This window comes from Salmo salar, chromosome 04, assembly GCF_965601325.2.
Source record: "Salmo salar chromosome 04, fSalSal1, whole genome shotgun sequence".
Classification (NCBI taxonomy): domain Eukaryota; kingdom Metazoa; phylum Chordata; class Actinopteri; order Salmoniformes; family Salmonidae; genus Salmo; species Salmo salar.
In genome coordinates this window covers 34958025-34984212 of record NC_138294.1, presented here as the reverse complement: position 1 = coordinate 34984212, position 26188 = coordinate 34958025, and the positions used below count along the sequence as shown (strand labels likewise).

The following is a 26188-nucleotide window of genomic DNA, read 5'->3' as shown; positions in this document are numbered from 1 at the left end:
TCATATGATTACATCTAAAAATAATATTGATAATAATAAACGTGTACATATAAATGGTGGCTCCATATTGGTGGGCTATATGCATTTGCAATATTTCATATCCATATTGCACGAATTCAGCATGTGCTCAATTATTTGGATAGTAAGGCACACTTCTAGCGCACTGGAACGCACCATACGTTTTTCCATGAAGTACGTCACATTTCGCTGCAAAACAACGTTTTCAACACGGGTTCCTGTAAGTAGATAGATTCAGTTCCTGCTATACGTCGAATTCTGTAACGTTAGCTAGCTAGCTAATTAGCTTAGGTTAGCAAACGTTAAGCAGGTTTTTACATATTATTATACATTTTACATGTACTAGCATTAACAACATTACATATTAAACTCAACTCCGGCTAAATGTGCAGTGTGTATGGCTAGTCTGATTTAATCAGGCTGTATGTATACACATTTAATTGGTACCAATTCATACACAATCGAATGCTTGTAAACAAATTTATGAATGTAAAACAATCTTGTCATTCTCATGGGCTGTCAGTCCTTGCATCCAATGTGTCTGAATTTGAAAGTTGGCCCTAGCTAGCTACATTTCTCCAGCCACAATCCATCCATTTTCTGCTATGCCTAATAATGATGGGGCTTCACAATCACATGGTTGTGAATGCAAAATCAGAGATGGAGCCATAGGTCTATTGTAATGCCTTCAGTATTGATCATTGCTAAGTTAGATATTAATAACACTGACACTAAAGTAATCAAATACTTGTTTTTTTTTATTTCTTACATGCAGAAATGACTGTGGTGGCAGCCAGCATCACATAGAAGATGAACAAGGGTGATTGGGAAAACAGATTGAAGAAGGTGGAACAACTAGCTCAGTCCTTCCAGCAGTGTCCTTTGACATCATGCTACAAACCTAGGCTGTCCCGGCCATGGCAGCCATCCTCCATATGGAAGCTCTTCCCTCGTCAATGTATGGCTATCAACTTTGCACAGAGTTGCAGAGAGGTATGCACCAGCATGTCTGGAGTAACGTGGTGCCAGATCCATTTGTGCTGTCATGTTTGACATTGACCATAGGATTTGACAAGACAGCACAAACAGATCTGTGAGCAGGCTACTGTATGTCCGGAGGACTTTATGTCCTTTTGTGTGATGTGTGTGTTTCATTGCACTTCCATTTTATTTTGTATTACCTTTATTTAACTAGGCAAGTCAGTTAAGATCAAATTCTTATTTTCAATGACAGCCTAGGAACAGTAGGTTAACTGCCTTGTTCAGGGGCAGAATGACAGATTTTTACCTTGTCAACTCGGGGATTCTATCTTGCAACCTTTCGGTTACTAGTCCAACACTCTAACCACTAGGCTACGCTGCCGCCCCAATGGGTCATAATAACAGCATGACATTGTTTTCAGCTAACTGTAGTTTTGACTGCCCTCTAATTCAAAGGACGTACACGTGTTTGCACTTGAGAAGGAACAGGCCAAGATGGGTCAGAGGATCTTCTTGGTCACCAGTTACAGTGAGCTATGGCATTACTACAGGTATGTATAAGGTTACACCATTCACTTCAATACAACTTTATTTATACCTTCAGAGGCAGTTAAGAAATAAGAACGTCCTATTTGTCATAACTGAAGATTGTTAACCAATGGTACTACTGCACTTCAACCCTTTCAATTTCAACTGTAATTAGTACCTACAGGCAATCTCTGATGCATTGCTATGAGGTGATCCCAGAGGGGGCTGTTTGCAAGCTATATTTTGACTTGGAGTTCCACAGGCCCTCCAATAAGGGCTTTGATGGGAAGTGCATGGTGGCCTCCCTCATCCAGGTACGCAAACATTCCCTCTCAAGTGCAAAATAGACCTGGGTCAAATATGTTGTTTATGGTGTTAGTTATGTCATTGTTATGACAATTTACTTTACACTGACATGACACACACAATGTTTAGATCAGCCTATTGGCTAGGCAAACTAGCTAGCAACCTGGCTAATCAAATTAATGGTTTATGGCATGACAGTGTAAAGTCAGTTGCCATAAGGTGAAGCCAGCTGCCAAGACTGTTTATGACAAATGTTATTTAATTGTTATGACAGTGTTATGTAGCCTGACTGTATGACTGATGGTCCAAATAAAGTGTGATCCGTAGAAAGTTGTTTTTTGCTGTACATTCTGAGGAATTAAATGTTAATGTAACCACTCTCAAATTCATAGACAGAGCTATGGATGCAAAGACTCACTTGCATAATTTTAATCATGTTTTGAGGCTATACAGTGTTTGTTTACAACTACATTGTTTACAAACAATGGAGCAAAACTAGCTTATATTTTAGGTTCTGATGGTATGACAGTTGAACTAAGCTCATAAGTTATATTCTTCAAGAATCAATAGGTATATATATATATATATATATATATATACCTATTGATTCTTGAAGAATATATATATATATATATATATATATATATATATATATATATATATATATATATACATATATATATACACTACCGTTCAAAAGTTTGGGGTCACTTAGAAATGTCCTTGTTTTCCATGAAAACATATATGAAATTAGTTGCAAAATTAATAGGAAACATAGTCAAGACGTTGACAAGGTTATAAATAATGATTTTTAATTGAAATAATAATTGTGTCCTTCAAACTTTGCTTTCGTCAAAGAATCCTCCATTTGGAGCATTTACAGCCTTGCAGACCTTTGGCATTCTAGTTGTCAATTTGTTGAGGTAATCTGAAGAGATTTCACCCCATGCTTCCTGAAGCACCTCCCACAAGTTGGACGGGCTTGATGGGCACTTCTTACGTACCATACGGTCAAGCTGCTCCCACAACAGCTCAATAGGGTTGAGGTCCGGTGACTGTGCTGGCCACTCCATTATAGACAGAATACCAGCTGACTGCTTCTTCCCTAAATAGTTATTGCATAGTTTGGAGCTGTGCTTTGGGTTCCTGTTGTAAGAGAAAATTTGCTCCAATTACACGCATACAGGGTATGGCATGACGTTGCAAAATGGAGTGATAGCCTTCCTTCTTTAAGATCCCTTTTACCCTGTACAAATCTCCCACTTTACCACCACCAAAGCACCCCCTGACCATCACATTGCCTCCACCATGCTTGACAGATGGTGTCAAGCACTCCTCCAGCATCTTTTCATTTTTTCTGCGTCTCACGAATGTTCTTCTTTGTGATCCGAACACCTCAACCTTAGATTTGTCTGTCCATAACACTTTTTTCCAATCTTCCTCTGTCCAGTGTCTGTGTTCTTTTGCCCATCTTAATATTTTATTTTTTATTGGCCACTGAGATATGGCTTTTTCTTTGCAATTCTGTCTAAACGCCCAGCATCCCGGAGTCGCCTCCTCACTGTTGACGTTGCGGGTACTATTTAATGAAGCTACCAGTTTAGGACTTGTGAGGTGTCTGTTTCTCAAACTAGACACTCTAATGTACTTGTCCTCTTGCTCAGTTGTGCACCGGTGCCTCCCACTCCTCTTTCTATTCTGGTTAGGCCCAGTTTGCGCTGGGAGTAGTACACAGCACGAGATCTTCAGTTTCTTGGCAATTTATCGCATGGAATAGCCTTCATTTCTCAGAACAAGAATAGACTGACGAGTTTCAGAAGAGAGTTCTTTGTTTCTGGCCATTTTGAGCCTGTAATGCTGATGCTCCACATACTCAACTAGTCTAAAGAAGGACAGTTTTATTGCTTCTTTAATCAGGACAACAGTTTTCAGCTGTGCTAGCATAATTGCAAAAGGGTTTTCTAATGATCAATTAGCCTTTTAAAATGATAAACTTGGATTAGCTAACACAACGTGCCATTGGAACACAGGAGTGATGGTTGCTGACAATGGGCCTCTGTACGCCTATGTTGATATTCCATAATGTTAAAGTCATTTCCAACATTAAAATGTCTACCATGTATTTCTGATTAATTTGATGTTATTTTAATGGACAAAAAATATGCTTTTCTTTCAAAAACAAGGACATTTCTAAGAGACCCAAACTTTTGAACGGTAGTGTATATAATTAATTTAAAAGTCAAAAAATTGATGTATCAATCACAGATTGACCCTTTAATGTCGATGGTACCTACTTCAACATGTTTATTAATATTTATATTTGGTAACGCTGTTTTTTCCTGTGTGTTTACAGTATGTGTGTGAGAAGCTGGAGGAGGTGTATGGGATTGAGTGCTCTGGGAAAGATGTTCTGAACCTTGACTCCAGCACCGAGGAAAAATTCAGTCGCCATCTCATCTTCATTTTACCAAATGCAGCTTTTAAGGATAACCTACATGTCGGTACGTAATCTCCTACTGTCTCTGATGTAAAGTGGAAACGAGACCGTAGATAGAGATATACAGTTGAAGTCGGAAGTTTACATACACCTTAGCCAAATACATTTAAACTCAGTGTTTCACAATTCCTGACATTTAATCCTCGTAAAAGTTCCCTGTCTTAGGTCAGTTAGGATCACCACTTTATTTTAAGAATGTGAAATGTCATTGGTAGCATTGCCTTTAAGTGGTTTAACTTGGGTCAAACATTTCAGGTAGCCTTCCACAAGCTTCCCACGATAAGTTGGGTGAATTTTAGCCCATTCCTCCTGACAGAGCTGGTGGAACTGAGTCAGGTTTGTAGGCCTCCTTGCTCACACACACTTTTTCACAAATGTCTATAGGATTGAGGTCAGGGCTTTGTGATGGCCACTTCAATACCTTGACTTTGTTGTCCTTAAGCCATTTTGCCACAACTTTGGAAGTATGCTTGGGGTCATTGTCCATTTGGAAGACCCATTTGCGACCAAGCTTTAACTTCCTGACTGATGTCTTGAGATGTTGCTTCACTATATCCACATAATTGTCCCTTATGATGCCATCTATTTTGTGAAGTGCACCAGTCCCTCCAGCAGCAAAGCACCCCCACAGCATGATGCTGCCACCCACGTGCTTCACGGTTGGGATGGGTTCTTCGGCTTCCAAGCCTCCCCCTTTTTCCTCCTAACATAACAATCGTCATTATGGCCAAACAGTTCAATTTTTGTTTCATCACACCAGAGGACATTTCTCCAAAAAGTACGATCTTTGTCCCCATGTGCAGTTGCAATCCGCAGTCTGGCTTTTTTTATGGTGGTTTTGGAGCAGTGGCTTCTTCCTTGGTGAGCGGCCTTTCAGGTTATGTCGATATAGGACTTGTTTTATTGTGGATATAGATACTTTTGTACCTGTTTCCTCCAGCATCTTCACAAGGTCTTTTGCTGTTGTTCGGGGATTGATTTGCACTTTTCGCACCAAAGCACGTTCATCTCTAGGAGACAGAACGCGTCTCATTCCTGAGCGCTATTACGGCTGCGTAGTCCCATGGTGTTTATACTTGCGTACTATTGTTTGTACAGATGAACGTGGTACCTTCAGGCATTTGGAAATTGCTCCCAAGGATGAACCAGACTTGTGGAGGTCTTGGCTGATTTTTTTTATTTTATTTCCCCATGTTGTCAAGCAAAGAGGCACTGAGTTTGAAGGTAGGCATTGAAATACATTCACAGGTACACCTCCAATTGACTCAAATTATGGCAATTAGCCTATCAGAAGCTTCTAAAGTCATGACATCATTTTCTGGAATTTTCCAAGCTGTTTAAAGGCACCGTCAACTTAGTGTATGCCAACTTCTGACCCACTGGAATTGTGATACAGTGAATTATAAGTGAAATAATCTGTCTGTAAACAATTGTTGGAAAAATTACTTGTGTCATGCACAAAGTAGATGTCCTAACCGACTTAGCAAAACTATAGTTTGTTAACAATTCATTTGTGGAGTGGTTGAAAAACAAGTTTTTATGACACCAACCTAAGTGTATGTAAACTTCCGACTTCAACTGAACAAAAATATAAAGGCAACATGTAAAGTGTTGGTCCCATGTTTCATGAGCTGAAATTAAAGATCCCAGAAATGTTCTGTTGGCATGCTGACTGCAGGAATGTCCACCTGAGCAGTTGCCAGATAATTTAATGTTAATTTCTCTACCATAAGACGCCTTCGTCTTTTTAGAGAATTTGGCACTATGTCCAACCGGCCTCACATCTGCAGACCACGTGTATAGCGTCGTATGGGCGAGCAGTTTGCTGTTGTGAACAGAGTTCCCCATTGTGGGGGTGGGGTTATGGTATGGGCAGGCATAAGCTACGGACAACAAACACAATTAGATTTTATCGATGGCAATTTGAATGCACAAAAATACAGTGATGAGATCCTGAGGCCCATTGTGAGGCCCATTTCTTTTGTGACCAACATATGCATATTTGTATTCCCAGTCATGTGAAATTCATAGATTAGGACCTAATTAATTTATTTCAATTGACTGATTTCCTCATATGAAATACTGTAACTCAGTAAAATCAATGAAATTGTTGCATGTTGCATTTATATTCTTGTTCAGTATAGATATTAAACTCAACTTCACAATATTATTGCTTTATATTGGAGGTAGAAAATAAAATGCATTGTTTTCTAATCAATATAGGCTTGTGCTGATTTAAAAAATATCTCTCATCAGTAAATCAAGTATGCATTTTGTCTTTTTAAAGGGCAATTTATCCATTTGATTCTGCAGCCAGTGCTGAGCGTGCATAGGAGGGGAAGTGAACTTGAGAATGACGTGGGTGGAGTCACAGAGGACAGTGGCAAAAGGTCTGTCCTTTGATGTTCTAAAACAAATTTTGGTAACACTTTACCTTATAATTCCAAGGGATTTAACGCAATTAGTAACTAAGAAACTAATTGATAGATACATTCAATACTACAACACAATACTTAAGGGTTTAGAAAAGTCAGGTCCATAGTAATTGGCACCCTTGATTCATATAAGCAAAAAATACTGTATAAAATAAATAATACAAATACTGAGATATATTGCATGTTCAATGTAATGGGGAAATTATATTGTATACTAATATAATTGCTCAGTGAAATATATTTTGTTTAGCAAGTAATACAAAAATTCTCAAATATAGGGGTCAAAATAATTGGCACCCCTCTTTTCAGTACTCTAGCACCCTCCCCTTGTGAGGATAGCAAAACTGAGCCTCATTCTAAAATGTTTAATAAGATTGGATTGAAAAGGGCAATCCATAAGAGCAGACAAAGGATATCAAGGATCTTGAAAGACTCTGTATGGAGGAATGGTCTAAGATCCTTCCCAACATGTTCTCCAATCTCATTAAACATTTTCGAAAAAGGCTCAGTTTTGTTATACTCCATACATTGAAAATGGGGGTGCCAATATTTTTGACACCTATCTTTTTTATTAAACAAAATCTCTTTCCCTGTGCAGTTGATTTTTTTTCTTCATTTAATAAAAAAAATAATGCATTGAATTAAAAATTTAATTGAATTAAATTGAGCAACCAATATAGCTCAGTATTTGTATTATTTATCTTATACAGTCTTTTTATGGTTATCTTTATCAAGGGTACCAATAATTATGGACCTGACTGTAAATCCTATGTATTATTATTATTATTAGGGGGCTGATTGGAAGTCCACAGGCCAAGAGGCCCAGACAGGAAGAGAGGGACCTCAGCTTCCTGTTGGTGAAAAACAAGGACGGACAGGATGGGCTTTTTGTTGACCTCGGTAAGTGTCACCTAATGTATCTTGAAAAGTCAATTTTACCTTTACTTTCAAATGAGGCTGAAATAGTAGATACAAGCATTGACAACGAATCTTTGTATTTTGTTCTGTTTTAGATGATTATATCTCAATTTTATTTTATTCCTGTGTTTGTCCATCTTTTTTTATTTTTTATTTTTACAACCAGTCTATAGTTGTATGGAATTTGATTTATCTTGTCAATGCATTGTAAATTGTGTCAGTAATTCTAATTTCCACTTGTTTGTGTTAATTTATGTTATAATGGATGAAATGTAGGTGTGTACACCAAGAACAGAAACTTCCGTCTCTACAAGTCATCTAAGGTGGGGAAGAATGCAGCCTTCACTGTCGCAGGGGACAACAAGTTCATCCCCAAGCCTAAAAGGAACATCTCTGCAGAGGAGAGCTTGTTCCAGTCCTCCTTAATCAGCAACGTAAGGTACAGATGAAGTGAAGGGTGGAGTTGCCCCTAGATGCTGATCTTGGGTCAGTTTAGCATTTTCCCCAGTACTGGGCAGGTTGGCATTTATTGGGATGTCTCAGGGTATGGTGATCCTAGATCTCTGTACCTAGAGGAAATCTTACCCCAGAACTACAGGTGACTTGACTGTGTACTGACCTGGCAAAGCTGGTTGAAATCATAAAAAAAAAATGCTTTCACACAAGCCCACTGAATGCTGGTTTTGTCATGCGACATTAAGTGGGAGGAAGGAAGAGCAGGGGTGTGTGTTGAAGATTAAGATTTGGATTGAGATGGAAGTGCTTGACTATTCAACATGCTTAATATTCTGACATGCTGCATAATGTGTGGCTAGGATAACATTTGTGTTTAATCTAATGTTAATGAATGATGATGTCTATTTCAATATTGGTCTACAGTTTCACTGGTCAGAAGATTCTGACATGGGACCTCCATGACGAGAGGGATGGGATATGCCCCAAGCCTCATGCTCAGCTGGGTTCGACTTCACACTGTGTTTCAGGTACTGACCCCCAGAAGACAGAGCTGTGTGTGTGTTGTGTACGTGCAAGCAAAGTTGTTAATGAACTCACCCAAACCAGGTGAATCATTCTATAAAATATGAGATTATTTGTCACTGGTCTACACACAATACCCCATGTCATGGAATTATGTTTTTAGAAATGTTTACAAATGAAAAGCTGAAATGTCTTGAGTCAATAGGTATTGAACCCCTTTGTTATGGCAAGCCTAAATCAGTTCATAACAATTTGCTTAACAACTCACATAATAAGTTGCATGGACGCACTGTGTGCAGTAATGGTGTTTAACACCATACTACCTCATCTCTGTACCCCACACATAATTGTATGACCCCTCAGTCGAGCAATGAATTTCAAACATAGATTCAACCAGGGAGGTTTTCTAGTCCCTCGCAAAATAGTGCACCTATTGGTAGAGAGGTCTTAAATTATTATTATTTTTTTTTAAAGCAGACATTGAATATCCCTTTGAGCATGGTGAAGTTATTAATTAGGCTTTGGATGGTGTGTCAATACACCGAGTCACTACAAAGATAAAGGCGTCCATCCCAACTCAGTTGCCGGATAGGAAGGAAACCACTCACGGATTTCACCATGAGGCCAATGGTGACTTTAAAACAGTTACAGAGTTTAATGGCTGTTACAGGAGAAAACCGAGGCTGGATCAACAACATTGTAGTAACTCCACAATACTAACCTAAATGACAAAGTGAAAAGAAGGAAGCATGTACATAATAAAAAAATAGGCAAAATCCTAGAGGAAAACCTCCTTCATTCTGCTTTCCACCAGACACTGGGAGATTAATTCACCTTTCACCACAACAATAACCTAAAACACAAGGCCACATCTACACTGGAGGTGCTTACCAAGAAGACAGTGAATGTTCCTGAGTGACCAAGTTACATTTTTGACTTAAACCTACTTTAAAATCCTTGGCAAGACCTGAAAATGGTTGTCTAGCAATGATCAACAACCAGTTAGACAGAGCTGAAAGAATGTTGATAAGAAAGTGCAAATGTTACACAATCCAGATGTGGAAAGCTCTTAGATGTACCCAGAAAGACTCAGGGGTGTGAATACTTATGTAAATTATTTATGCATTTTATTTTAAATAAATGCGCCAAAAAATAAAAAATACATATTTTCACTTTGTCATTATGAAGAATTGTGTGTAGATGGGTGAGAAGAAAATCTATTTAATAAAAACATTTTCAGGCTGTGACACAACAAAATGTGAAATAAGTCAAGGGGTATGAATACTTTGTGTGCAAAGCTTGGCTACTTTGAAGAATCTCTATTTTGATTTGTTTAACACTTTTTTGGTTACTACATGATTCCATATGTGTTATTTCATAGTTTTGATATCTTCACTATTATTCTAGAAAATAGTAAAAAAAAGTACAACCCGGGAATGAGTAGGCGTGTCCAAACTTTTGACTGGTACTGTATATATACAGACACATATGAATATAACCTTGAGTTTGCACTTTTGGGACTATTCCATTGTGCCAGGCAGGCTATGTCAAACTCACGTCTAGCATTTTAAGGAATTTGACATATGTATTTGACCCAGGTCTGGAGATTTCATTGCCAATGTTAAACTTCTGGCAAATACTGGTTTTGACTGCAAAAAATAGGGGTTATTGAATTTAATAGCCTTTCTGTCTTCTATGAAAGATATTGTTTTGTTTGTCATCCTTCAATGTAAGACTCTTTGGGAGGCTACCAGTGTTCTCCCCACAAAGAAGTGGACAACTTTGTTCTTTCTGTGGTGAAAAGGGATGGCATCCAAGGAAGTAAGTTTTAAGCAGCTGTTAGATAAATACTGTATATGTATTATTTTAGATGCACTGTATGTAATAAAACAAATCTAACTGCTGCTGCATTACAAATATCTGTAGTGTATCAAATTAACCAAGTTGAAGTGTTGAAATATAAAAGTTTCCAATATTTTCCCTAACAGGCATACGACGGTGGAATTACTTTGTTTCAGAGCAGTTACTTGTCTACGACATCCTAAAGTACCGCTGGTGTCAGAACGTGGACCGGTTCCACAAAAGCAACAACATCATGTGAGTGTCTAGTTTGGAATTGAGGGGATCTATCTGTCTCAGTAGTCCAAAGTGTCATCCTTCCTTCCTCTCCTCCTTACTGGATTATGTATTGATATAAAATAACTGGACGGGTGAAAGCAAATAGCCCTATAGGTGGCCACCATGTTCTTTCCACCTATCCTGTTCTTTCAGATCAGTGCAGTTGAAGGAGAGGAAGCCATTTTAAATGCATCCTGATAAAGCCCTTTGTTACTGAATCCAGAGAGGAAGAGGCGAAGCGAGATATCTGTCCGTGCGAAAATATAGCGTTAAGCAGTGGGAGTGGGGATTTTTTGTATAGAGGTCAATGGAAGAGTGTTGAGTTTGGTCAACATAAAATTGAATTGCTAATTTGCTACTTGAGGCTTATTTGATTGAATAGAAGTTTCATAATGTTTAGGTTGTTACAAATATACTGATAAACAGTGCATTCGAAAGTATTCAGATCCCTTTTTCCACATTTTGTTACTTTACAGCCTTATTCAAAAATGTATGAAATTACAATTTATCAATCTACACACAATACCCCATAATAACAAAGCAAAAACAGGTTTTAGACATTTTATTAAATTAAAAACAGAAATACCTTATTTACATATTTAGTATTCAGACCCTTTGCTATGAAACTCAAAATTGAGCTCAGGTGCATCCTGTTTCCATTGATCATCCTTGAGATGTTTCTGCAAATTGATTGGAGTCCACCTGTGGTAAATTCAATTGATTGGGCATGATTTGGAAAGGCACACACCTGTCTATATAAGGTCCCACAGTTAACAGTGCATGTCAGCAAAAACCAAGCCATGAGGTCGAAGGAATTGTCCGTGGAGCTCCGAGACAGGATTTTGTCGAGGCACATATCTGGGGAAGGATACCAAAAAATGTCTGCAGCATTGAAGGTCCCCAAGGACACAGTGGCCTCCATCATTCTTAAATGGAAGAAGTTTGGAACCACCAAGACTCTTCCTAGAGCTGGCCGCCCGGCCAAACTGCGCAATCAGGGGAGAAGGGCATTGGTCAGGGAGGTGACCAAGAACCCAATGGTCACTCTGACAGAGCTCCAGAGTTCCTCTGTGGAGATGGGAGAACCTTCCAGAAGGACAATCATCTCTGCAGCACTCCACCAATCAGGCCTTTATGATAGTGGCCAGACGGAAGCCACTCCTCAGTAAAAGGCAGATGACACTCCTATTTGCCACATCTTCAATTTAAGCCTACTAGAGAGCATGTGCCCTCAGGCCTGGGGCGAAGCTAAAGTCATTCTGCTACCCAAGAATAGTAAACCCCCTTTAGTGGCTCAAATAGCCGACCAATCAGCCTGTTACCAACCCTTAGTAAACTTCTGGGGGAAAAATGGTGCTTGACCAGATACAATGCTATTTCACAGTAAACAAAATGACAACAGAATTTCAGCATGCTTATAGGGAAGGACATTCAACAAGCACAGCACTTACACAAATGACTGATGATTGGCTGAGAGAAATCGATGATAAAATGATTGTGGGGGCTGTTTTGTTAGACTTCAGTGCTGCTTTTAACATTATCGATCATAGTCTGCTGCTGGAAAAATGTATGTGTTATGACTTTACACCCCCTGCTATAATGTGGATAAAGAGTTACTTGTCTAACAAAACACAGAGGGTGTTCTTTAATGGAAGCCTCTCAAATATAATCCAGTTAGAATCAGGAATTCCCCAGGGTAGCTGTTTAGGCCCTTTACTTTTTAAAATTTTTACTAATGGCATGCCACTGACTTTGAGTAAAGAGTAAAGAGTGTCTATGTATGCGGATGACTCAACACTATACACGTCAGCTATTACAGCGACTGAAATGATTGCAACACTCAACAAAGAGCTGCAGTTCGTTTCAGAGTGGGTGGCAAGGAATAAGTTAGCCCTAAATATTTCTAAAACTAAAAGCATTGTAGTTGGAACATAACACTCACTAAACCCTAAACCTCAACTAAATCTTGTAATAAATTATGTGGAAATTGAGCAAGTTGAGATGACTAAACTGCTTGGATTGTAAACTGTCATGGTCAAAACATATTGATGCAGTAGTAGATAAAATGGAGAGTCTGTTTATAATAAAGCGATGCTCTGCCTTCTTAACAACACTATCAACGAGGCAGGTCCTACAGGCCCAAGTTTTCTCGCACCTTGACTACTGTTCAGTCGTGTGGTCAGGTGCCACAAAAAAAAGGACTTAGGAAAATTGCCATTGGCTCAGAACAGGGCAGCATGGTTGCCCCTTGGATTTACACTGAGAGATAATATTAATAACATGCATGTCGATCTCTCCTGGCTGAAAGTGGAGGAGAGATTGACTTCATCACTACTTTTATTTATGAGAAGTATTTACATGTTGAATGCACCAACTACTGGCACACAGCTTGGACACCCATGCATACCCCACAAGACATGCCACAAGAGGTCTTTTCACAGTCCAAGTCCAGAACAGACTATGGGAGGCACACAGTACTACATAGAGCCATGACTACATGGAACTCAATTCCACATCAAGTAACTGACGCAAGCAGTAAAATTAGATTTAAAAAACACTTTATGGAACAGTGGGACTGTGAAGCAACACAAACATTGGTACAGACACATGCATACACACGATAACATACGCACTATACATACACATGGATTTAGTACTGTAGATATGTGGTGGAGTAGGGGCCTGAGGGCACACAGTGTGTTGTGAATGTATTGTAATGTTTTTAAAATTGTATAAACTGCCTTAATTTTGCTGGACCCCAAGAAGATTAGCTGCTGCTTTGGCATCCGTAATAAATACAAATACAGCCCGCTTGGACTTTGCCAAAAGGCTCCTAAAGGACTCTCAGACCATAAGAAACAAGATTCTCTGGTCTGATGAAACCAAGATTGAACTCTTTGGCCTGAATGCCAAGCTTCACGTCTGGAGAAAACCTGACACCATCCCTACGGTGAATTATGGTGGTGGAGATGTTTTTCAGCAGCAGGGACTGGGAGACTAGTCAGGATCGAGGGAAAGATGAACAGAGCAAAGTACAGAGAGATTCTTGATGAAAACCTGCTCAGGACTTCAGATTTGGGCGAAGGTTCACCTTCTAACAGGACAACGACCATAAGCACACATCCAAGATAATGCAGGAATGTCCTTGAGTGGCCCAGCCAGAGCCCGGACTTGAACCCGAGTGAACATCTGGAGAGACCTGAAAATAGCTGTGCAGCGACGCTCCCCATCCAACCAGACAGAGCTTGAGAGGATCTGCAGATTAGAATAGTAGAAACTCCCCAAATACAGAAGTGCCAAACTTGTAGCGTCATACCCAAGAAGACTCGAGGCTGTAATCGCTGCCAAAGGTGCTTCAGGACTGGCCACCCCTCATAGCCTGGTTCCTCTCTAGGTTTCTTCATAGGTTCCGGCCTTTCTAGGGAGATTTTCCTAGCCACCGTGCTTCTACACCTGAATTGCTTGCTGTTTGGGGTTTTAGGATGGGTTTCTATACAGCACTTTGACATCAGCTGATGTAAGCAGGGCTTAATAAATACATTTGATTGATTGATTCAACAAAGTACAGAGTAAAGGGTCTGAATACTTATGTCAATGTAATAGTTAAGTTCAGTTTTTTGTCAGTATATTGATACTCTTTGGTGAATCTCTAATGTTTTCTTGATTCCTTAACCACCACCTCATAATGCATCTGAGGAGAAGATCCTTGATTCCTCCCCTAGGACCTTCTCCAATATGTTCTCTCACAACACAAGGAATTTACTTTTGAGATTAACACCCTACTTTTGTCCCCCTGACTTTTCTTTCTCTTCTTCCCCCACAGGATTCTGGTGGATCTTAAAGAGGAGGTCTGGTACCAGAAGTGTCATGACCCTGCTTGCAAGAGCTTCAGATCTTCTAGTATGCGCTGGTTAACATTGAAATAGTATTGAAGTAAAAATAGTGCTGACTTTGATTAAATAGAATAGATCTAATACTATTGACACAAGTCATCTTATCACCACAATCGAGAGCCTGTGTTTTAGGTGATTGGTGTACCAGTATGTCATTAATTGAAATGACTGGAACAGCAGGAAATCTTACAGATTGTGCCTTTTAAACCAGTCATTACTCTTCCAGGTTACCCATTACCACAGGACATCTGCGTCAGCTACCTCATAACAATGGTGAGTTCTGCACCTGTTCCCCTCACTGCTACAAATGTCTGATTTGCCTCAGTCACACTTATGGCCATTTTAATAGAAAATTACATCACCACAAGAACCAGAAAGAGACTGTTGGGTACCTGACTTCCTCTGGCTACATGCATGGGTATCTCAAAAAAGAATCCCACGGTAACAAAAGTAAAAATAAAGCTATTAAGCTGTGTGTTTGTCTATTTGGCGGCAGGATGAGGAGGACCAGGCATATCTGATGGACGACATGGGGAACATCGAGCGCAGCCAGACACTCCCAGCGGAAAAGTACCTGGGGGGCTCGGCAGCAACACTTCCCCAGGGAGAAGACCGCGATCCCTGGGGAGGTGAGCCAGATGACCAGGCTTACCTGGAGGCCCTGGAGGATGTCGAGAGAAGCACAGGCGATTTGGCAGAGGATGATGTCCCAGATGAGCTTCTGCTCCAAACCATGACTGAGTTTGAGTCCCTCAAAGATGTATGCTTGTCGGCCACTAAGTGCTAAGTGCATTTTCCTTCAATTCTGTTCATGGAGACACAGGGTGACCAGGCTTTTGCTCCAGCTCAGGGGGAACCCACCCCATTCAACTATTCAAGGGCTTGATGCTTAGTTGAATTAAGTGTGTTGAGGTGCTGGGCTGGACCAAAAGCCTGCAGCCTGTGAGTGTACAGGAGCAGAATGGAAGAAGACTGCATTAGAGGTTATACTTGTCCAACAGTTAATTTCTCATTTGTAATACAGTAATTGGGCTCCTGAGTGGCGCAGCATCTTAGTGCTAGAGTAGTCACTACAGACCCTGGTTCGATTCCAGGCTTCATCACAACCCGCCGAGATTGGGAGTCCCATAGGGCGGCGCACAATTTGCCCATTGTCGTCCGGGTTAGGCAGTCATTGTAAATAAGAATTTGTTCTTAACTGACTTGCCTGGTTAAATAAAGGCTAAATAAAAAAATAGAAATTCAGTACAATCCCCAATTTCAACTACTGGCTGTAAAAATTACCTAGGCCTATTCAATGCAAGGTGGCTTATAGCAGGGGTCTCCAACAGGTCGATCGCAAGGTGCCAGTATGAGGTGCAGCCCGCCTATGAGTAGCTCGCCAAACAATTCTGAAAGTACATGCAATTTTCACGTGATTCACTGCAAACGGTCAAACAAATCTCACAAGTATCAGACACCGCAAGCTCCCAACTACTATCTAGTCAATGGAGCATTGACATTATCAAACCCCTGGTCAGCCACTATTGGATTAAAAACCCAAACCTAACACTATCTGCCATATTAATTTCCAGTAATATTGCCTGTGTGGTGCGTTTGTCTATCACTCTGTGTGTAGCCAGAAATACTTTCCCAAAAACCTTCTCTATTATTTGCAAACTTTGCCATGAAATGAGCAGTAAACATTCCTCACTCGTTAGATACCCTTTAATTGCATAATTACACAACATGGATTTTTTTGTTTCTTCCAGATTTAAGCATTGCCATGGACTCAGAACATCCAATTATGTTTCTATATGAACAATTGTATTTGAGGGTGAAAATGCCAAAAAAACTAAACATAAAAAAAAAAATTGTAGCTCTCATGGTAGAAAAGGTTGGAGACTCCTGCATTATAGTGTGACAATCTCTACAAATGTCTGGGAATATGCCATTAAAAAGAGCATCGTGTAGTGCGCTGCACAATAAAGCACCTTGCATTGAATGTCGGCCCTACTGGTTGTTCTGATAGCGTAGAATTGTATATAGGATGTTTCTGATAACTGAACATTTATAAACTACCAACTCCTTACCTGTTTTCTGGTCCTTGTTTGTTCTGGATTCTTTTATGGGTGATACTATAATTGTATTATGACTGCAAACCATTTATCTGCAAATTGAGTCACCAAGCATGTGTCCACAGGTGTGGAAGGAAGCTAAAGTAATTCCTCTGCCTAAAAATAGTAAAGCACACTTTGCTGGCTCTAACAGCCATCCAATCAGTTTGCTGCCTGTTCTTAGTAAACTGATGGAGAAAATTGTGTTTGACCAAATGCATTTTACATTTAATCATTTAGCAGACGCTCTTATCCAGAGTGGATACATTTATTTGTACTGGTCCCCCGTGCAAATCGAACCCACAATCCAGGCGTTGCAAGTGCCATGCTCTCTACCAACTGAGCCACAAGGTAATTCTTCAGGGAACAAGTTTACTGAATTTCAGCATGCATATAGAGTAGGGCACTCAACTAGTACTGCATTGACTCAGATGAAAGATCGGTTAAAATAAATGGATATTAACATGATAGTTGGAGCTGTATTGTTAGATTTCAGTGTAGCCTTTGATTGATCATAAATTGTTATTGAAGAAACTCACTTGCTCCGACTTTACATCACCTGCAATCACATGGTTGGGGAGTTATTTAGCCAATAGAACCCAGTGTTCAATGGATGTTTCTGTAACATCAGATATGTACAGGGCAGTTGCCTTGGTCTGTTACGCTTCTCTATTTTTATAAATGATTTATCACAGGTCTTACACGAAGCTAAAATGACCATGTATGCGCATGATTCCACACTTAACATGTCAGCACCCAAAAGCCAGTGAGCTCACTGAAATTCTAAATAAAGAGTTAGTATTAGAATGGGTGGTTAATAATAAACTAGTCTAAAATACATCAAAAACTAAAAGCATTTTATTTGCTTCAAAACAGTAAGACCTAAACCTCAACTGGAGTTGTGCATAAAGGGTGTGACCACTGAGCAAGTTGAGGAAGCAAACTCCTAGGTATAACATTGGATGGTCAATTATCAAGTCATTGACAAAGTTGTGAAGATGGGGAAAGGGTGTATGTTATAAAAAAAAAAAATGTTTATACAAAAATCAACTGTACAAGTTGTTAAGGCTTGTCCCACCTTGATTACTGTCAGTCCGGTAATATGGTAAAGTGCGGCAAAGACAGACCTAGCAAAGCTGCAGCTGGCTCAAAACAGAGCAGCACATACATAAGATGCACGCCAGTCTATCCTGGTTGAGGGTTCATGATAGATGAACTGCTTCTCTACTAGTTTGAGAAATATTACTGCAATGAAAATTCCAGGATTGTATGCATTATCAAATAACATTCAGCTTAGACACCAATACATAGCCCACAAGACATGCTACCAGGGGTCTCTTCACAGTCCCGAAGTCCAAAACAAATTCACAGCAACGCACATTATTATACAGAGCCATGATTGCATGGCACTCCCAATTACAATTACTCAAGAAAATATCAAAATTACCTTTAGGAAACGGATTAAACATCTCATGGAACAGAGGGGACAAACATTTTTTAGATGCATTGTTTGTATATTGTATTTTTTTTTTTTTAAAGTGTGACTCCTTGTCTATCAGTGTTTTGTTACTTGTCATGTGTGTTTTTTGTGGACCCCAGGAAGAGTAGCAGATGCTTCTGAAAAAGCTAATGGGAATCTAAATAAACAAATAAAACCATGCATTATGAATAAAGTTTGTTTTTTGTGTTGACTGAAATCAGTTATCATATTGTGTACATCTCAAAGAATGTCTGTATACAACAACAAAAAGTATAATGAAGCAGAGAGAGCTACAGTAGGACAAACAGGTTTATTTGGTACAGTGGAGTAAATGAAAGGTATGAATTTTACTCCCGTACAAAACACATCAAAACCGAACACTGTCGATTTAAGGAGAGCTCAAGTTCCTAGTATTGGCCATCTGTGATGGTGTCTCGAAACATGATCAAGCAGATAAACCCAATAATGTACAGAACAATGTTAACAAACAGGTCAATGTGCATCATGAGCACTTAATTCATTGTTAAATAACCTGAATTCATAAAAGGACCCTTTTTTATTTCTTTGTTAGATCTCAAAGGAGACTAAAATGTCAATAATGTGGTTCCTTATAGAGGTAAATGATGGTTAGGCCTAACACAAATAAGTCACTATTTTTGTCCAAAAAAAGCAAACTCAAGGGGCCAGCGAGCCATGGCTTGGCACTGGCCAGCTTAACCTGATCATTCTCCAGGGTATCCTTCATTAGGCATCAAATGGGAGAAAACATCTTCAAAACGGATGGCGAGTGTGCATTCCAATTGGACAAAAGTCAGTTTCACCACCTCCGTTTGAACACATTTAAAAAGCATTAGATTTGTGTAAGCATGGGCTATCTAGAGAGCCCTTGCACCATTTTACACCCAATTATTTATTTTACATCCATGAGGGGGAGGGAACGAGCGCACATTTTGGTGAGAGAATTGGAATTTGGCAGCTAGGCTCCTGATTGTTGCCTGCTGAATATGACCCGGGTATCCCTTGGCCGACAGGACTATGTTTTCTATGGATAGGACAGGTCCCGGCGTGTGCATTTTGGCACATTGAGGCCACTGTAGTTTTAAAAGGACACTTAGGGAATAAATGTTTCTGTGTGTGAGCAGAGACATTGGTGGCACTTTAGGTTGTGTGTTTTCGTTCTGGTATTGCACATGCAGTCTTTTATCCCTGCTGTGTGGGAGGCTTATTTCCTTTGCCAGGCTTTTGTGCCATTCACAAGAGCATAACACCTTTCAGAATGGACATCTTCCTACTTGTCTTGTGCTAAAATAGTTATGGAAGGATCAGAAAGGTTTAGACAAGGCCTTCTGACAGTACAACGTTGAAAAACAAGGGAATGCAGAAAAAAGAAAGAACACATGCTACTGTATCAACCGTGACCCATTGAAGTCCTCTCGTGACTTTTTCTACAGATACACTATTTACAGTAACATTCATCAATGATATTAAATATCAACTTAAATTAAAAGAAACAAACATTAAATAGACTGCTATAAATAGCTACTGTATTTCTCAAGTTGAACAAGACAGTACTAATGTTTGTCTCAGTATTTCAACAACTGAAATGTCTGCATGGGTGTGGTCTTGAAACATAAAGCAGATAAACAAAAAAGAGAATAAAAGAATAAAACTAAAGTTTGTCAGAACTTAGAGATGATTAGTAAAAACTGGTTAATTGAAACTGACAATTGAGGGATTACCAACCGTGAGATAGTCGAGAAACTCCTAACAGGCGACTCGATTGGCACTTGAAATGGCTGACAGGAATGGTTGACAGTCACATGGTCAGTAAGGCATGAACCTCTCCCCCTTTCACTATGGCCTAGATATAAACAAATGTAGATAAATAACCTGTGCACTGCAATCTACTTCTAAAAGTGATTGCGCTGAGTTTATGGCGAACGTGATCTCTGGGACATTGCCTTTAAAAAAAGTCTAATCACAGTGCATGGGTCTACCTATGTTTATTTGAATCCCAGTCTCTAACATAACAGACTCACTCTCTCCATCTCTTCTACACAGCAAGGGGACCAAAGACACTGTCACAGTAGACAAGAGAGGGCACAACCGTCACCTCCGATGAGTATTACAGTCAAGGGGAGCGGGCTATGGTTTCCAGATTGTCACCCTCTGCTTCCCTTTCCCCTCTACCTGGGGTTCACATCTTGATCTTGGCATAGAGCAGGTCAATCTGCTCTCGGAAGTGACTGCGGAGGTCGGTCCTCTTGGCCTTTAGCGTGGGCGTCAGGAGGCCGTTCTGGACGGAGAACATCTCCGTGTGCAGCGAGATATCTCTCACCTGCACGGGACAGAGACAGCATGTTATTCATTATTCAGCTTATTATGTGTTTAGCTTATATTTAACAAGCCGAGTCCCATTGAGATGCAAATGTTTTGTTTTTTCTCCAAGAGTACTCTGGGCTAGAGGCAGCATTATAATCATGCACAATTTGGCACCAACATCACTTGTGAGTGTTATCGTGTCTAAATGGTGCCTAATGAATGTGTGGAGCGTTAGGAAGGATTCCTCACCTGCTCAAAAGACTTCAGTCCCCCTTCTTTCCCCAGCCTCAGAATGTCCTCCAGAATGGCATTTTTCAACTCCTGGAAAGATAGGCACTTCAGACAAGGCAGTGTAGACAATACATCTTAATGGCTGTACTTAAAAAGGGATAGTTCACTCAAACTATCTTTCAGTATTTTGTTCATTAGTCTATCATTAATAGAATCCCCCCAAAATGTGCATGTCAGAAGTCACATTGTCTATATGGAGCACTTTCATTACAAATAAAAACTGATGAGTGTTTGAGATGAGATTGGCTATGTTCTGATATCCACACTAGCATGCCCAATACATTGCTTCATTCTAAGGCTTTACACTCAAATCTTATTTGTCACATGCGCCAAATACAACAGGTGCAGACCTTACTGTGAAATGCTTACTTACAAGCTCTTAACCAGTTAAGAAAATATTTACTAAATAAACTGAAATAAAAAGTAACAATAACAAGGCTATATACAGGGGGTACCGGTACCGAGTCAATGTGCGGGGGTACATGTTAGTCAAGGTAATTTGTACATGTAGGTAGGGGTAAAGTGACTATGCATAGATAATAAGAAGAGAGTAACAGCAGTGTAAAAACAGGGGGGGGATTAATTGTTCAGTAGACTTATGGCTTGGGGGTAGAAGCTGTTAAGGAGCCTTTTGGACCTAGACTTGGTGCTTCGGTACTGCTTCCCCTACGGTAGCAGAGACAACAGTCTATGACTTGGGTGACTGGAGTCTGACGATTCAATTTTGGGGCGTTCCTCTGACACCGTCTAGTATATACAGTAGGTCCTGGATGGCAGGGAGCTTGGCCCCAGTGATGTACTGGGCCATACGCACTACCCTCTGTAAGGCCTTATGGTCGGATGCCGAAAAGTTGCCATACCAAGTGGTGATGCAACCGGTCAGAATGCTCTCAATGGTGCAGCTGTAGAACTTTCAGGATCTGGGGACCCATGCCATATTTTTTCAGTCTCCTGAGGGGGAAAGGCATTGTCGTGCCCTCTTCACGACTGTCTTGTTGTGTTTGGACCATGAGCTACTGTAGAGGCTCTGCAAGCTCCAGTGACATTTTGCTGAGGACAACACTTGCTGAAGTGTAAGAGGTATGCTAGCATGGACTGTGGAAATCAGCCACTGAATACACTGTCAGGTAAATCTGCCATACCATTGAAGCTCGCTAACCTTGCTTGCACACATCTCCAAATAAGAACCCTCGATGCCCTTCTTCTTTGCCCATCCTGGTAAGGAGTCTGGATCAGGCACCACAATGCCCACCAGGCATGCCTGTGTCAAACAAGACATTTTTAAACATTTAGCTTTTTACAATTCATAAGCACTTATACTAATTTACAAATGTATCAACATTTACAAGCAATGGCTTATATATGAAAGTCATAAGTGTCACCCAAACAAGTTTCAATTAGATGGTGCACACATCCACAACCAACATTATTCATGTACATACCCAACCACAAACAAAGTGCTTCAATAGAAACACGCACAGCAGAAGCCTTGGCACACATGCGGGCATGCGCACACACGATTTGGTTTGTCACAAACCTGCAAGCTATCGCCATGGACAAAGATCTGGGCCACCGGGTCGCTCCGGATGTAGATGTTCTCGACCTTCTCCGGGGCAATGTACTCTCCTTGAGCCAGCTTGAAGATGTGCTTCTTCCTGTCCACGATCTTCAGAATGCCATTCTGAAAGTAGAGTAAACAAACTTAACTAAGTACTGATTAACTACATCAGATTTTGCCCCATTACTACTTTCCCGCTCTTAGTCAGTCATAGATTGAGGCCCAATGTCTGCTGATCTCTTTTGCCTGGTACTTATTTCATCATAATCGTCATCATCAGCTAAGCAGGGTCGGTCCTGGTCGCTCCCTGGATGGGATACCAGATGCTGCTGGCAGTGGTGTTGGAGGGCTAAGGAGATCCCAATGCCCCAGGGCAGTGAAGGGGACATTGCCCTGCGTAGTGTGCCATCTTTTGGATGGGACAATAAAACGGGTGTCCTGACCCTCTGTTGTCATTAAAAATCCCATTGCAATTATCATAAAAGTAGGGGTGTTAGCCCCATTGTCATGGCTAAACTCCCAACCTGGCCCCATTTTATCATGGCCACCTAACTGGCATATTTCACTCCTCACCTCTCCACCTGATGTGTGGTGAGTATTCTGGGGTGGCAGGTAGCCTAGTGGTTAGAGTATTGGACTAGTAACCAAAAGGTTGCATGATCGAATCCCCGAGCTGACAAGGTAAAATAATCTGTCGTTCTGCCCCTGAAAAAGGAATTTGTTCTTAACTGACTTGCCTAGGTAATTTAACTTAAACTTCTGGCACAAAAATGGTCACCGTGCAAGCCCCACCAGAGGACAATTTCCCATCCCCGCCTTATAGGCTAGCTCAATGTTTCCCAATCTTGGTCCTGGGGACCCAAAGGGGTGCACATTTTTGTTTTTGCCATAGCACTAACAGTTGATTCAACTAATCAAGTCATCATCATGCCTAAAGAAGGTGGAACCCTTTGGGTCTCCAGGATCAGAATTGGGAAACACAGCTAGCTGAATGTAGAGTTGACAGTACTTACAGGCAGCCACTTCCCAATGTCTCCGGTGTGGAGCCAGCCATCCTGATCCAAGGCCTCCTTTGTCTTCTCTGGGTCATTCAGGTAGCCCTTGAATACATTTGGTCCTTTCACACACACCTGCGAAGAAGCAGAACTATATATACATCAAATACAAACATGGGACTAGGATACACACCCACCTCCTCAAAGGCTAATGATTAAATTGGGAAGTATCAAAGCAAGCTGGGAAAACCCCCACCCCAATATTCCTGTCGGTCCCAATACACGCTGTAAAGAGATCAGTGGAAGGCACCCCAAGGACACAGTCATTGGCACCCATTCAAAAAAGCTTATCTAACAACGTGGATATTCATCAAATCCGTCATGATTTCTATGTGGTTACTAAAATCTGATTTTGCTGCATAATGTTTAGAAGTGGTCCTTTAGGGTTTAGAAAATCCATTGCGTGACCAAAAGTATATAGACCTGCTCGTCAAACATCTCATTCCAAAATCATGTGCATTAATATGGCGTTGCTACTATAACAGCCTTCACTCTTCTGGGAAGGCTTTCCACTAGATGTTGGAACATTGCTGCGGAGAATTGCTCCCATTCAGCCACAAGAGCATTCGTGAGGTCGGGCACTGATGTTGAGCGATTAGGCCTGGTCTCTCCTATCATTGCTATGCAGACGACACACAATTCATCTTCTCCTTTCCCCCTTCTGATAACCAGGCGGTGAATCGCATCTCTGCATGTCTGTCAGACATAACAGTGTGGATGACGGATCACCACCTCAAGCTGAACCTCGGCAAGACGGAGCTGCTCATCCTAACGGGGAAGGACTGCCCGTTCCATGATCTCACCATCACGGTTGACAACTCCCTTGTGTCCTCCTCCCAGAGTGCTAAGAACCTTGGCGTGATCCTGGACAACACCCTGTCGTTCTCCACTAACATCAAGGCGGTGACCCGATCCTGTAGGTTCATGCTCTACAACATTCGCAGAGTACGACCCTGCCTCACACAGGAAGCGGCGCAGGTCCTAATCCAGGCACTTGTCATCTCCCATCTAGATTACTGCAACTCGCTGTTGGCTGGGCTCCCTGCCTGTGCCATTAAACCCCTACAACTCATCCAGAACGCCGCAGCCCGTCTGGTGTTCAACCTTCCCAAGTTCTCTCACGTCACCCTCTCTCCACTGGCTTCCAGTTGAAGCTCGCATCCGCTACAAGACCATGGTGATTGCCTACGGAGCTGTGAAGGGAACGGCACCTCCATACCTTCAGGCTCTGATCAGGCCCTACACCCAAACAAGGGCACTGCGTTCATCCACCTCTGGCCTGCTGGCCCCCCTACCTCTGAGGAAGCACAGTTCCCGCTCAGCCCAGTCAAAACTGTTCGCTGCTCTGGCACCCCAATGGTGGAACAAGCTCCCTCACGACGCCAGGACAGCGGAGTCAATCACCACCTTCCGGAGACACCTGAAACCCCACCTCTTTAAGGAATACCTAGGATAGGATAAAGTAATCCTTCTAACCCCCCCCCCCCCCCTTAAAAGATTTAGATGCACTATTGTAAAGTGGTTGTTCCACTGGATATCATAAGGTGAATGCACCAATTTGTAAGTCGCTCTGGATAAGAGCGTCTGCTAAATGACTTAAATGTAATGTAATGTAATGTAATGTTGCAGTCGGCCTTTCAATTCATCCCAAAAGTGTTTGATGGGGTTGAGGTCAGGGCTCTGTGCAGGCCAGTCAAGTTCTTCCACACCGATCACGACAAACCATTTCTTTATGGACCTCGCTTGTGCACGGGGACATTATCATGCTGAAACAGGAAAAGGCCTTCCCCAAACTGTTGATACAAAGTTGGAAGCACAGAATCGTCTAGAATGTCATTGTATGCTATAGCATTAATATTTCCCTTCACTGGAACTAAGGGGCTTAGTCCAAACCATAAAAAAAAAAACAGCCCCAGACCATTATTCCTCCTCCACCAAATGCATCGGTGCAGGTAGCGTTCTCCTGGCATCCGCCAAACCCAGATACATCCGTCGGACTGCTAGATGGTGAATCGTGATTCATCACTCCAGAGAATGAGTTTCCACTGCTCCAGAGTCTAATGGCAGTGAGCTTTACACCACTCCAGCCGACGCTTGGCATTGAGCATGGTGACCTTAGGCATGTGTGCGGCTGCTCGGCCATAGGGAAACCCATTTCACGAAGTTCCCGACGAACAGTTCTTGTGCTGATGTTGCTTCCGGAGGCATCTTGGAACTCGGTAGTGAGTGTTGCAACCGACAGACAATTTTACGCACCACACGCGTCGGCACTCCAGTTATGTGAGCTTGTGTGGCCTACCACTTCATGGCTGAGCCGTTGTTGCTCCTAGACGTTTCCATTTCACAATAACAGCACTTACAGTTGACTGGGGCAGCTTTAGCAGGGCAGAAGTTATACGAACTGACTTGTTGGAAAGGTGGCATCCTATGACAGTACCACGTTGAAAGTCACTGAGCCCTTCAGTAAGGCCATTCTACTGCCAATGTTTGGCTGTGGAGATTGCATGGCTGTGTGCTCGATTTTATACCCCCGTCAGCAACAGGTGTGACTGAAATAGCTGAATCCACTCATTTGAAGGCATGTCCACATACTTTTGTATATATAGTGTACGTCTGCAAAATGCTAACTCCTGTTCAGATAAGCTGGTAGTATAGCTAGCCATATAGAGATCGATGGTGGTATATGAAGTCGTTTTTAAGTGCAATGCAGTTGA

The 26188-nt window shown here is 41.2% G+C and overlaps 2 protein-coding genes across 4 annotated transcripts in view; one reads left to right on the top strand and one right to left on the bottom strand.

The window, feature by feature from the left end:
- Nucleotides 1–24: 24 nt before the first annotated feature.
- On the top strand, nt 25–16743 carry primpol (primase and polymerase (DNA-directed)). 2 transcript variants are annotated; one of them, XM_014195535.3, is made up of 14 exons: nt 25–238; nt 794–1011; nt 1456–1550; nt 1703–1841; nt 4187–4334; nt 6618–6720; nt 7556–7665; nt 7960–8122; nt 8563–8666; nt 10396–10482; nt 10650–10758; nt 14603–14679; nt 14899–14945; nt 15169–16743. In XM_014195535.3, the coding sequence occupies exons 2-14, from the start codon at nt 829–831 to the stop codon at nt 15457–15459; spliced, it is 1656 nt and encodes a 551-aa protein (XP_014051010.2). In that variant the 5' UTR covers nt 25–238; nt 794–828; the 3' UTR covers nt 15460–16743. The 2 variants fall into 2 exon arrangements, with proteins under 2 accessions (XP_014051010.2, XP_014051011.2); XM_014195536.3 differs by having other exon boundaries at nt 227–328.
- Nucleotides 16744–18539: 1796 nt separating this feature from the next.
- acsl1a (acyl-CoA synthetase long chain family member 1a) overlaps nt 18540–26188 on the bottom strand; it is a 51375-nt gene continuing 43726 nt past the window's right edge. For both annotated transcript variants that reach the window (XM_014195507.3, NM_001173571.1), the window contains 5 exon segments: nt 23433–23549; nt 22399–22542; nt 22021–22122; nt 20820–20891; nt 18540–20586 (listed from right to left, as the gene is read on the bottom strand). In XM_014195507.3, coding sequence (XP_014050982.1) covers nt 20446–20586; nt 20820–20891; nt 22021–22122; nt 22399–22542; nt 23433–23549 — 576 coding nt within the window. In that variant the 3' untranslated portion in view covers nt 18540–20445.